Raw genomic sequence first — 13,101 nt, forward strand, 5'->3', positions numbered from 1 at the left:
CTGCCTATCATTGTCTTGTTTCCTTAACTAGTCTCTGACCCGCGTTCTCTGTCACCCGACTCTCAATCGCATCTGTATCATAACGTCGAAACCCCGAACTCTTTACAGCAGCAATATCGGAGTGACTATCATCAACCCCTGACCTACGAATATGTCTACTAAGTGAAACAGCTTCTGAATAAAGTTGATCCATGCTATCATTGTCTTGTTTCCCTAACTCTTTTGTGTAAGTGTTAGTCTCTGACCTCGTGGTCAGTTATTGGCCTCAAGCTGTGCAAATAATGCAAGGCGGATCAGCTGCCAACGGCATATCGAATGTCCTGGCCAGCGGCCGTGCACCTTCAACCTGTTGTGGCCCCAGGACAATGTTTTAAAATAAATCTAGAAGTTGCTTGAGGGGCGTGTTGCACGTCAGCGTCAGCGGCACATGGAAACCAAACAGTTGCGAGTCGAACTCTTGTTGTTGCCGTTGTTGTTGCCACGACAAATCAACAAATCAAATCCAAGCGGCGGGCAAAGCTAAACACGCTGCTGCTGCTGTGAGCTCAATTTTTGCTGCAAACGGAAAAGTTTTCCGCTTCTGGGTTTCCTTTCTCTCGCTCTCACTCAGCACGTCGGAAAACGTGACCCGTCGCTGGTCACATGGATTCGGAAACAGAGACGCATACATTGTGGACTGGGATAGTCGGACATCGCATACGCAAATGCTTCGCGGAAACGTTGCTAATATAATCGCATAAATTAATTAATATTTGATTGCTTTTTCATACCCTGCGGAGTTGGTTGAGCAAGTCCAAGCAAAGAGCATCCAACCACATTGCGCAGTTGCTTGTGGCCAGCAGGTTGAATGCAGTTTGTCGGATTACTTAGTGCTTGGCATTGAATGGGAACATAGAGATAGGATAATCTCTAATTTCTAATGGTATTGCATTTTAAAGAGCAACACTTTGAAAAGAAGGCCACAAAAATTTGTTGTTATTAAATAAAGAACATTATACAATTAAAACAAGATCAAAAATCTTCAAAAAGTTTCTAGCTTGCCCAATCTTGAAATTAAAGATTATAATCTTCGTTCAAGAATGGAAAATTCTTAAAATTGAACCAAGAAAGCAAAATCTTAAATCAAGATCAAACTTTCTAGTTTAATTGTAGATTGGATATACTTGATATAAGATTGATTATAAATCAAAAAGGAAGATGAAACAATTTTACTTTAGCAGTTTACTTTTCAACCTAAAAAAATGTTTAATCAAGATTTGAATCTTAAAATAAGATGTTGTTAATCCTAAAATGCAAATTTAACATAAAAATGCTGAAATCTTATTTCAAGATTGTTTTTTTTATACGTAACCAACTATGTACCTCCATCATATTTATCCCCACTCTAATAATATCAGATTTATGCTTACACTAATAATAATAAAAGAGTATCAGCTATTCACCACATCACCAAACTATGCTTCTTAATGAATCCACAGCATAGTCGTTAAGTCCAACGAAAAGCGATGCGTAGTCATCAGAAATGGTTAATTTGAATTTATACTAGATAGATCATTGCAGATGGTTGGCTAGAAGTAGAAGGTATCAGTTGCACTTGGTTACGAGTATTGCTTAAACAAGTTTACAACTTGCGGTGGGCGTGACGGCAGGAAAACAGAAAACAGAACGAGAACAGAGGCAAAAAAGGGAAACACACACGACAAAGCCAGTTTGAGGAGCAGCAACCACAAACCAGACCAACATCAATGCGAACAAAAGGTATAAAAGGGCCAAAGGAATGCAGAGTTGAGCTCACACCGCAGGAGCAGTCGACGTAAAAAGAAGAAGGAGCCGGAATTAAGTGTATGAGAAAAATGCGCAATTATCTTTGGGTGAGCGACAATCCTAAGCAAATCTTTGCTTAAGCTAGTTCATTTGCTAATATTTTTTGTTAACCACCTGCAGTGGTGGTTGCTTCTAGTTGCCTGCTGTCTTAATCTGGGCAGCATCAAGGCCAAGCCACTTGTTTCCTTTGGTATCGGAGTGCAGACAGCGACGAGACCCTATCCAGAGCCTTACTACAACAATTACTATGGCTACAATGGCTACTATGGCGGTGGCACGTATTCGAACAGATATCAGCCCCCCGGTTACCCCTATTATCCGGCTCCTTATGCTCCTGGCAGTCAGTATGGAGCACTCGACTTTGGCATTGGGGCTTTGTCGTTAACCCCGTTTCTGCTTTGATAGTCACACACAGCGGGACATCAGTAGACTGAATATTTACTAAAGAAAATGTGCGAAATTTGTGGCAATGTGTGAAAAGAAAACAGAGCAAAACTCAGACAACTAATAAACACCACAAACAATTCCTCTCTCTTATGCGTTTTACTTCAATTCAGCAACTGCGACTCAGACTGAGGCAACTTTGTTAAGCTCCACACTGTGTGGCAGAGACCCAAACAACGGTGGTCAACAGGTGTCCAAATCGCTGCTACGTGACATTGTTACACATTTCCCAGTTTCGCATTGACCTTGGCCTCTGCTTCGCTGTTTCGCAATGCTCCACTGAAACACTTTCGTTAAATAGCAGGCACTAAAGACTTTCGGCTCAAGTCGAAGATTCCCCCCATCGTGAAGGTCACGGAAAAGTAAATAAATAATGTTTCAATAAATTGTATATCAATTGAGGAAGGTTGTTGTAAAAAATCATTGAGGGGAACTTTTGCTGCGATGACGCAAATGTTGATGTCTATGACAGAGAAACGTCTTTAGGTTCAGTACACTTGCCAAGAGTAAAGCTAAAAAGTGGAGAGAGTGATGTAAAACATGACAACCATAAATAAGGAATAAATAAGAATAGATTCTAAAAGTAAAAAGCTGCCCCACGATGAAATTCATCTGCAGAAATTAGAAAGTCAATTTTTATTCGCATTGGTTTCTGTAGGAGTTACTTTAAAAATATATTAAAATGGAAAAAAAGAAACTAGAGCCTAAGTTTATTGCATTTGTGAAAATTGCATAATGTTAAGCTTAAGCTCAATAACTATTTTGTTCAAATATATTATTTATAGGAAGATAAATCATAGGTTGTGAATCAAAAATGTTCTCAAATTGTTATACAAAGCTGAAAGCTACTGTCGAGTGTGCTCGACTGCTAGATACCCGCTACCCAATAAAAGCAAAACAGAGCGGTATTAATTTTAGAATATACAAAATTAATATACCGCAAACATATTAATAATATACCAATAGTAATATTACTACATTTAAAATATACCATAGAGTGCAAAATGTACCAGATTTTCAGTTAAAGCAACTAAGATCCGTAGTAAGTAGGCGTTTTTGCTCATACAAAAGTATTTTGAAGGCAATTGCTCATTCAATTATTGTTAATGCTATTCGAGTGTCTCTTTTCAAAATTAGATTTTGAAAGGTAATTACATTATAGTAAATTTAAATAGAGTTTAATGAAAAGAAACTAAAATTTTCTTTTTGTTTATTTATTATAGCTGGTAACCAAGACTTGAGGTGCACTCTAGGATACAAAGTGCAGTCAAAGCAACTGTCGTTTTTAAGATGAGGCTTGAAGTAGCTGGTGTAGAAATAATTGAGAGCAATGATATTTTTCTGTATAAAACAAAATCTCTTAATGTAGCAGAAAGTAATAAATTTTACATCCAATTTATATTTCTATTTGATTGAAAGAATTTGTTAATATGAGCGGAGTCAACTATTCAGATAGCAACTTTAACTTCATCAGTAGTTACTAAATTTAATTGGAAGAAAAGACACTCTATGATTAAACTGATATATTTCTACAATGCGAATATAAAGCTAAATTTGTAAATTACTTAACATCATATATCTTAATTAAATTCAAGTGGTGTGAATTGTCAGAAAAGCAAAGTAGCTGAAGGCGAAGTAGAACAATTTCTAAGATAACCCACTAGAAGCTGTTTTCAGAAGCTCTTAGCTGAACGCTTTGAGGTGGCTTCAAACACTTTTCAGGGTGCCAACTATTTTTAGTAGGTCACGAAAGTAATCCCCTCAAGTATCTGTGGCCATCAGCCGCCAAACAATTGCAGTTAATGAGGGAAACTAGCAATTAATTAGTCAAGGATAAGAACGAAATTGCAGGCGTAGCAAAGTGCGAAGTGCGAACTGTGGCAAGTTGAGATTCTGTGGCGTGGGGCAAGTTCATTTCACGTGAAAAGCAGCCGCGTCAATGCACACAAGTTGGAAGCAAGAGTTTTCCACTGTCAATAGTCAATTTTTTGCTAAACTTAGGTCCGCTGGGAAAGCGCTTTGAGGGAAATCGCTTGTGAAAATGAGTCGCTGGGGTCGCCGCTGGTGGATGACGTGCAAGGGTCACGTTCCCAATCACGCAGCAGTCGGAGCACAAAGTCTAAAAACTAAAAAGTGCAACACCGTCGTTGCCTCTTTTGTGTTATTCGTAGGCGTGTGTGGCAAGTGGCAAGTGTGGCAACAACAGGCAGCAAGAGTCACGTTGACGTTTCGCAAAGGAAAACACTTTCACACTTTCGTACTTTCACACTTAAAAAACGACGAGGCAACAGGTTGTATGTCTGGAAAAAAAACAAAATGTGTGAGAGCTCACGTTGTGTTGTGGTTGCCACGACTGCTGTTGTGGCACTGACGAACGCTTGGAGTTCGTCAGGAGATGAACCGAACTGCTGTGCGTTTTGGCCATCGCACGAAGTGTCCTCGTCGTGGCCAAAGGATGTGGCCAACAGGCGGAGGGAGCAGGCGACAACGAATCGACACGAAGGTTAAACGCGAACGCGCTCGACATTGAGTGCAACTATAAAAGACGCAGCACGGACGCCTGCTCCAGCAGTCAGTGCCAAGACGTCGCGCTAAAAGGCAACTTCAAAGTGCAAAAAACCAAAACCAAAAAGAAATCTAAAAAGCAAAAACAAAGTGAACTAAAAAGAACTTTAACTCTTATCGTGAGATGGATACGCTATCGCCAAACAATTGCTCCAAGTCGAGTTCCAGCGGCAGTTCCGCGACCAGCTCCTCCATGGATCTGGGTGGTGACAAGAACAAGTCAACGAAGCAGCAGCGTCAACGAGCTCAAAAGTTGTCGAGATCGCGGAGTTTGCTGCAGTTGCTGAGCAAACATCTGGGCAGACATTTCCAGCATCATCATCATCAGAATGACACCGTCTACAGCAGCCAGGATGACATACGCAGCTCCTCAACGGATTCCTTCAGTTTGAGTTATGAACGTGGTTCGCGCAACGAGTGCTTGGAGGAGGTGTTACATGGTGGCTCGAGCTTGGACTTGGAGAACACATCGCGCACTTCGTCGGCTTCGTATTCGCCTGGTCTGGAGTTCTATGACAACAACACACACATCTATGTGGAGACTGTTTATCGTCCGGGCAGCGCAATGGAGCAATTGCAGCCTCATCACTATCACGATGACAACAGCAGTGTCGAGGACGTTGAGGATGAGGACGAGGACGATGCTGAGGTGCAGCATGTGGATGAGAATGAGAATCTCAAGTTGAATGCGGAGCCACAGCCACGTTCAGCATCGGCGGCTTCAGCTGGCGCTGCGACAACAGCAACATCAACAGCAACAACAAAAGGTGGACTGCACTTGAGTCGCATTTCGATCTCATCATCAGTCAGTCGCATGTTGCAACATTTCTCCACATCGGCGGCAACAACGGCCACCGCATCGTTGCGTTCGCTGTCCTGCAGCAGCACACCGTTGCGACAGTTGCGTGTGTCGCCGATGAAAAAGTCACCGCACGGCAGCAACAACTGTCACAGCAGCAGCAGCAGCAGCAACAGCAGTTGCAGCAGCAGTCACAGCAACAGTCACAGCAGCAGCAACAGCCACAGCAACAGCAACAGCAACTCATCGAAGTCTGGCAAAAAGGATAAGAAGCAGCAGAGCATATTGCGACCTCCAGTTCAGTATGTTTACATGAAGGGCATGTCCGGATTGTATTCGCGGGTGCCCAGCTACGCGGTCTGCTGTCCCTACACATTGCACCACATGTATTAGAAAGAGAGAGAGAGCGATAGAGCGAGTGCGAAAGAGATGGTCACGAAGAGGCGTCATCGCGGCGAGGACATTGCCCAGCACAACACACAATGCTGAATGTTGAATGCTGAATGCGGGTGAAGGCCAATGCCAATTTTTTCGGGTTGGGGGGCGGGTAGTTTATAGTGAAAAGTGATGTAGTGCCTAAAGAACGAAACACATAAATAAGGGAACGGAACTGTAGAACTAGACTTTAGAGAGAAATAGAGAGACAGAGCTGGAGTTTGGCATACAAAGTTAGCGATCATACAACATACAACATATTTTATAAATGTGTAAATGTTTAGCCAAAAGAAAAACAACAACAAACTAAATACTCTAATCTCTAGTTGTATGGACTTTCAGTTTACAGTAGTTAAATGTTTAGTTTAAAAGAATACACAAACACACAAATACAAAACCCCTTAACTTCCACACATATCTCCCCTAAGAAAAAATGTAGTTCTTAACAATGTTTGTCTCAATTTTTGGAGCTTGGCTCGCTAAAAAAAAGAAAAACATAATATTATTATTAACTAAGTACAATGAAGAAAACCATTTCGAAATGTTTGCCATTTTTCAACTATACTTTGCACTTATTTCAATGGGCACTTGACTTAGACAAAATTACGAATTTACCGAAAGAAAAACAAAACAACAAAAAATAATCAAAATTGTACAAAATACACACCAAAAAAAAAGGACAAAAATATATACAAAAATATTATAATTATTATTATTATATGAAGTAATAATCCAACAAATCTTTAGTCGCCACAAATGTTTGCTTATTTCCATTTAAAAAAAAAGAACAGAAAAAAGAGAACACAACAGCATACGAAAACACTTTTTTATTAACTATTACAAAAAAGATAGCAAAAATATTTAGAGACTAAGTAAATAAATACCCTATATATATATATTTTTAGAGCATATAACCTTAAGCATAAGTTTAGCCGTCAAAACGAATAAAAACAGAAACACAAATCTAAAACAAAATCTCTAAAAAAAATATGAATTTTTATTTCAAAAAATGCATTTAACGGGTTTCAAAGCTTTTGGACAAAGCTTTGGCATCCTTTAAGGACACATTTGAAGGTAAAAGCTTGTTGTGGGGCATGCGCCTGCGCCTTGCCACAAGTTGCACGTGAACTGAACTGTACCCAGGGAACAGTTTTTGTTGCTGCCGCTTCTGCTTCTGCTGCTGCTGCGGCGACTGATGATGTAGGTAAAGTCCTCAATTTCAAGTTGGTGAAGGACTCGACCTTATAGTTTTGACATACGATATCATGTCTGCTGCGACTACTCGTCGTATATATATGGTGCTAAGAACGACGATGACGTTAATCGCCAGATGCCACATGCTACGTGCCCCATGCTGCTTGCAACACACGCCGCATGCAAGTGCTCGCAAAGCCGCTAAATGCAAATGCAACTGATTACAATTTTGATGAGAAGCCTCACATAATCTCAGTCCACATATGTGGCTTGATCCTTGACGGCAGCTTTGGGTCGGCTTTTTGAAGGTTTTTTGACAATTTTGTAAGGAATTGTAAATGTAATCTAATCTATGTTAATTTGGCTTATATCTAATCTGAACTAAATCGTATTGAAAGAAATTCAACGGAAGAAAAAGATTTCCTCTCACTGCGAAGCTCGATTGAAAATTCTGAGAAATTCGTATGGAATTTGTGGATTCTAATAAATTGCAAAACTTTAGAATAAAAATATCCTTTAGCTAAATAAATACGAAATTAAGATGATGATGTAGGTAAAGTCCTCATATGTACATACAGTACATATTTATATGAATATTGCTGAGAATTTGTTGAGTTAATTTGAATTAACACATAAAGAATATTTAGTGTTATATTTATTTATATTGACAATAATTTAGTAATAGAAAGTCCAAAGCTATAGTCGAGTGTAAGATGGCCACTACCCAATTTCACTTCAATCAGGAACATATTAGGGATCAAATTTATTAAAAAATATACAAAAAAAAGATAATTAAGTATACCAAATACCATATTTGTATTTGTATGAATTTTGCTGAGAATTTTTAAAGTTAATTTGAATTAACACATAAAGATAATTTAGTAATAGAAAAAACACAACCAAAACTACAGTCGAGTGTAAGATGTCCGCTACCCAATTACAGGTAAATCAAGAACATATAAGGATTAAAATTTATTAAAAAATATACTAAAAAACAATTAAATATATCAAATACTACATTTAGTAATACTATCTTTGGTATATACCATTAAGAACAAAATATTCTGTACCATACTGGCAGTGCTGGATTCCTAATAGTATAGCAATGCTAGCGATTTTGTAATATTAACATAACTATAACGCAGAATTAAGTACTGTACAGATATAAGTAATACGATGCTAAAAGAAGTATCGAACAGTCTATGTTCGCAAGTTAAATAAAGAGGACTTCCGATCACAGTATTTTGGTTTAAATATACCGAATTTATATACCGAATAAATACTAGCATATGGCGAAGACTTTATTTGGTATATCAATATACTTATGCATACTAAATTCACCATAGAGTACACAATTTACCTAGTTGTCAACCAAAGCAACTACGATCCGTTTGCAGCAGACACTTTTGGCCACGTTCAGTTATTTCTTAAATAATTTTTAAAATTTTTAACAAATCACAATAATATATTTATACATGACTTAATTAGTATTATATGTATAAGCAAACGCGACTTTATCACTTCAACGGTTACATCAAAGATAGCCCAAATAATCATATCGTGCGTATCATATTTAGTAGAAATCAAATTCTATTTATTAACAAACAGTAATTTAAGTCAAAACAAGCAATTAAAAGTGTTCAGCGACTACAACAAAGTTCACACTAAAATAAATCCGCTAAATGACTAACAAATCTATTGAAACAAAATACGCTTTTATAATTTTGACTTCCCATATTAAAAACCAGTAATTTGACACCCAACCCATAAACAATATAAAATTGTCAATCAACAACGCGACGATTTGCGAATAATGTTTAATAAAAAGTTGTGATTAATCCACTAAAAATCATTGTTAATTAAGGTGTGTGTTTGCGCCATTGTTAAAAACTATTTTGCGTTGTTTGTGAGATATTCTGGTTACTTAATTGACATCGCTAAATCTGTTAATGGCCTGACGTCAGGAGTCAACAATTACGCCTTTAATTAGAAGATAAACAACACGACAGAAACAATCATCAGACTCGCACCCTCACACTCACATTAAGACAGACTCATACTCACACTCACACTCACTTTGAAAGCGGCATTAAGAAGACAACAGACTTCATTAAATCGTCCAACATTGGGGCATTAAAAAACCTCCCCCTCAATCTCAACCTCCATCTCCATCTCTTCCTCTGTCTTCAACTACTCTAGGCAGGCCATCAGCGAGGCGTAAAATTGGCAGTCGGTTTTATTTATAGCACATTAAAATCAATTTCGTGCGTAATTAAATAAAAAGACAACAACATGGGCGACAACAATAAAGCGACATCTATTTTTGACAGCCTTAATTGCGGCTTATGAATTTTGCTTCACCAAAAGTGCAAAGTCCGGAGTCTCCGGACTGAAACAGAAACAGAAAATAATAACAACTGCGCAGCAAAAAGTCATTAGAACTTTTTGCAAATAGAAATAAGAAAAAAGGCTTATCAAAAGTTCTATTCTTGGCAGCAGCAGCAGCAGCAAATGTAATAAGGATGTGCTCGAAAGGTTAAATCGAAAGCAAAAGAAATTGGCAAATGGCAAATGGGAAATGGGAAATGGAGACGAATCGAATTGCAATCGATTTGCAATTGCGGTTGATAGCAATTAAACTGCAGTGAGTGCAAATATTGATATTGACCGAAAGGCAGGCTGGCAGGCAGCGTGGCACTCACACACCACCTGGCGGTCAGAAGTGTCAACAGAGAAACAGGTAAACAAATGCCGCAATTTCATATCCTGTTTTGTTATTAGGCAACGCACAAACAGCACCAAAAATTTCAGCAACAAAGAAAAGGATGTGACTGCCTCCCTCTCTCTTACTCCCTCTCTCTCTCTCTCTCTCCATCTCTCTCTCTTTTTAATACTGTTTTGTGCTCTCTCAGAGAGAGCAGCCGCTTTGCAGAAGGCGGCTTCTGCAGCCGGGCGAGTCTATAAAAGGAATCGGCGTGCCATTTTGCCGACTCAAACGCGAAAGGACAACGTCTGTGTACACACACGAAGCGAACAAGCACAAAAAGCCGACAAAACGCTTTACGAGACGGTGTTTCAAGAGTGTGTTAGTGTATTCTGTGTATGTGTAGAAGTGCGTAAGCAACAAAGACCGGTAACAACAAAGACAGGAAGCATCGACAAGGAAGTCAAAGGAAGTGCAACGATGACCACACCTCACGTCTGCTTTGCGGACGAACTGCAGCCGGAGGAGCGCAATGGCAATGCCAATCACAGCAACAACAACAACAACAGCAGCAACTCGACAACAACAACAAAGAAATGGCTGCTCGAATTGGAGCCAAGTTCGAACTCAGGCAGATCAACGCATTCGCCATGCAGCAGCCAGAGCATCTCACCAACGCCACGCTATGAGCGTAACATGGGCTTCTTTCAGCAACTGAGCCGACGCTTTGGCCTCCGGTCAATCGATGACCTAGTTCAGGGCAGCGGCAGTGGCAGCGATGACGCAGCAGCCACCGCCAGCAACGTCAGTTGCAGCGCCGCCCACGAGGAGGATGCAAACAGTTCATCGACCGATTCGTACTCATCGTCGATGGCAGCGGGACGAACGATGGCGCGCATCGATGGTGTGATGTCGTGTGCCTCGAGCGAAACCAGCAGCACCATTGACATCGAGGAGCAGCAGCAGTTGCAACTACAACAACAGCAGCAGCAGCCAGCTAAATCGAAACGCAAATCGATGAGCCGCACGAGCTTCTCACGATTGCATCGCCGGTCGACGTCGTCGTTGCGGCGCGCCTTTGAGAGCCTCTCGCTGACATCACGTTCGCTCTCCTGCAGCGGCCCCTCGCCACCGCCACCGCCACAGCCATCACAGCAGCAGCAGCAGCCATCCTCCACCACGACGGCGTTGCCATTGAAGTCGGCGTTGAAATCGGCATCAACCGTGGAGCTGCATCAACGGCATCAACCGCATCACCATCGATTGGCCTCCAAATCGGTGAGCAGCTCCAGCGCCTGCTCCACAGCCTCATCGACGACCTCCAACACAGCAACAGCAACAGCAACGGCAACTGCAACGAGCACAAAGAGCAAATCGAAGCCGCCGCCACAGCGCATTCTGCGTCAGCCCGTCTCCTACACATATCTAAAGGGCATGTCCGGCCTTCCCACACAGCGAGTGCCTCGCAGTTCGGTTTGTTGCCAGTACGCTCGTCGCTAGATTCGCCTCCCCTTCCCCTTCGATAAGTAGCCGCAGTTTGATATATAGTTCAGCTAGATAATATAGAGATAGCTCTTGCCAAACTCAAAAAAAACCTCCCCATTTACATCACATTATTCATTTCGAAATCTGTGATACAATAATCTTTTTCATATCCACGCAACAAATAGAAAAGAAAATCACAAGAACAAAAACTCATTTTGAAAATGTAGAACAAAATTGTTAAGACTTAAGCACCTAGAGTTAAACCATATAATATTAATAATAATTATAATACTTATATATTCCAATACATCGCTTTTCGGTTCAGCATCCATAAGAAGAAAAAAACCAAAAACAAAGACTGTAAGCAGATCAGAATTTTTGTATTCGAAAACAAAAACACAATTGGAAAGTTTTACAAAATAATAATTCTAATATTGTACATTCGTGCCTTTATCCCATAAACCCAAAATTTTGCATCTAATATTTGTATTCAATTCACTTAGGAACACTCGTTCCAACAACTTAGTAAGTACACTTAATTTGCTGTAATGGGATCAAAAATAAACAATTCGTAAGTTAGTTTAAGTCTTTCAGCTATGTTTTAGTTCATCGCACAGCACTTTAAAGTAAAATTAAAATTCCCCAAGAGAAAACTGATTAGTAAAGTTAAATATATACAGCAAAAACATATACAACAATGCAAACCAATAATTAAATAACAGAATAGTGTCTCAATAATCTATATCGAAAGTGGCAAATAAGCAATACAATTGATGATTATACTCGTATACAGCATATATTAACATACAATATATACATGCATATATAATATACTTATATATTTAATCGTAAGTTAACTATTTACCAATACTCAGATTACGAGGAATTTCTCACAACAACAACAAGAAAAACAACACACAAAAGCCAGTTCAATAAATGAAATAATTTACACCAGAAAATCGTTGTTTTGCTTCTACTTTTTATACCCGGTTCTTATTGGGTAGAAAGGTATTATACCTTCGTGCCTTCTTGATATATACATATGTAACAGAAGAAAGCATCTTCGACCCTATAGAGTATACTACATACATATATTTACATATATAACCATGTCCGTATGAACACCTAGATTTCAGAGACATTTATGTTTGCTTGGAGATCAAGTTGGTATATTTTTCACCCTTTGGTATATTTTGAATGTAGTACTATATCAATATACTAAATATAGCCCTTAGTATATTTTGTACTCTATGGTTTATTTCGAATGTAGCACTTTATTAATATACCAAATAAAGCATTTAGTATATTTTTCACCCTATGGTATATTTTGAATGTAGTACTAAATCAATATACCAAATATAAATGTTGGTATATTTGTAGTCTTTTGCAGTATATTAATTTGGTATATTTTGAAATAAATACCGCACTGGTTTGCCTTTACTCAAAATGGGTAGCAGGTATCTCACAGTCGAACTCACTCGACTGTAGCTTTCTTACTTTTTCCACATAAAATTCTATATTTGTTTGCCAACTTATTACGATCTTAATGATGGCTGACCCACTTGGAAAGAAGTTTTGCCAAAGGCTCCAAAAATAGTCATGGCAATTAGAATGAATCAAGGCTAATTATGGCCATTGAATATCACACTGA

At 39.2% G+C, this 13,101-nt stretch overlaps 3 protein-coding genes across 3 annotated transcripts; all 3 read left to right on the forward strand.

Moving 5' to 3' along the window:
- The first annotated feature begins 1,750 nt into the window (after nucleotides 1-1,750).
- LOC133843783 (uncharacterized) lies at nucleotides 1,751-2,348 on the forward strand. Its single transcript, XM_062277470.1, has 2 exons — nucleotides 1,751-1,871; nucleotides 1,945-2,348. Exons 1-2 carry the CDS (start codon nucleotides 1,845-1,847, stop codon nucleotides 2,224-2,226), a joined length of 309 nt encoding a protein of 102 aa, XP_062133454.1. The 5' UTR covers nucleotides 1,751-1,844; the 3' UTR covers nucleotides 2,227-2,348.
- A 1,602-nt stretch (nucleotides 2,349-3,950) lies between these two features.
- LOC133845229 (uncharacterized) lies at nucleotides 3,951-7,630 on the forward strand. The gene has a single exon (XM_062279626.1). The coding sequence runs from the start codon at nucleotides 4,958-4,960 to the stop codon at nucleotides 6,023-6,025; it is 1,068 nt and encodes a 355-aa protein (XP_062135610.1). The 5' UTR covers nucleotides 3,951-4,957; the 3' UTR covers nucleotides 6,026-7,630.
- A 2,633-nt stretch (nucleotides 7,631-10,263) lies between these two features.
- Nucleotides 10,264-11,802, forward strand: LOC133842392 (uncharacterized protein DDB_G0280205). The gene has a single exon (XM_062275461.1). The coding sequence runs from the start codon at nucleotides 10,446-10,448 to the stop codon at nucleotides 11,463-11,465; it is 1,020 nt and encodes a 339-aa protein (XP_062131445.1). The 5' UTR covers nucleotides 10,264-10,445; the 3' UTR covers nucleotides 11,466-11,802.
- Nucleotides 11,803-13,101: the final 1,299 nt, after the last annotated feature.

The sequence above is a fragment of the Drosophila sulfurigaster genome, chromosome 3 (assembly GCF_023558435.1).
Source record: "Drosophila sulfurigaster albostrigata strain 15112-1811.04 chromosome 3, ASM2355843v2, whole genome shotgun sequence".
NCBI classification, from domain to species: domain Eukaryota; kingdom Metazoa; phylum Arthropoda; class Insecta; order Diptera; family Drosophilidae; genus Drosophila; species Drosophila sulfurigaster.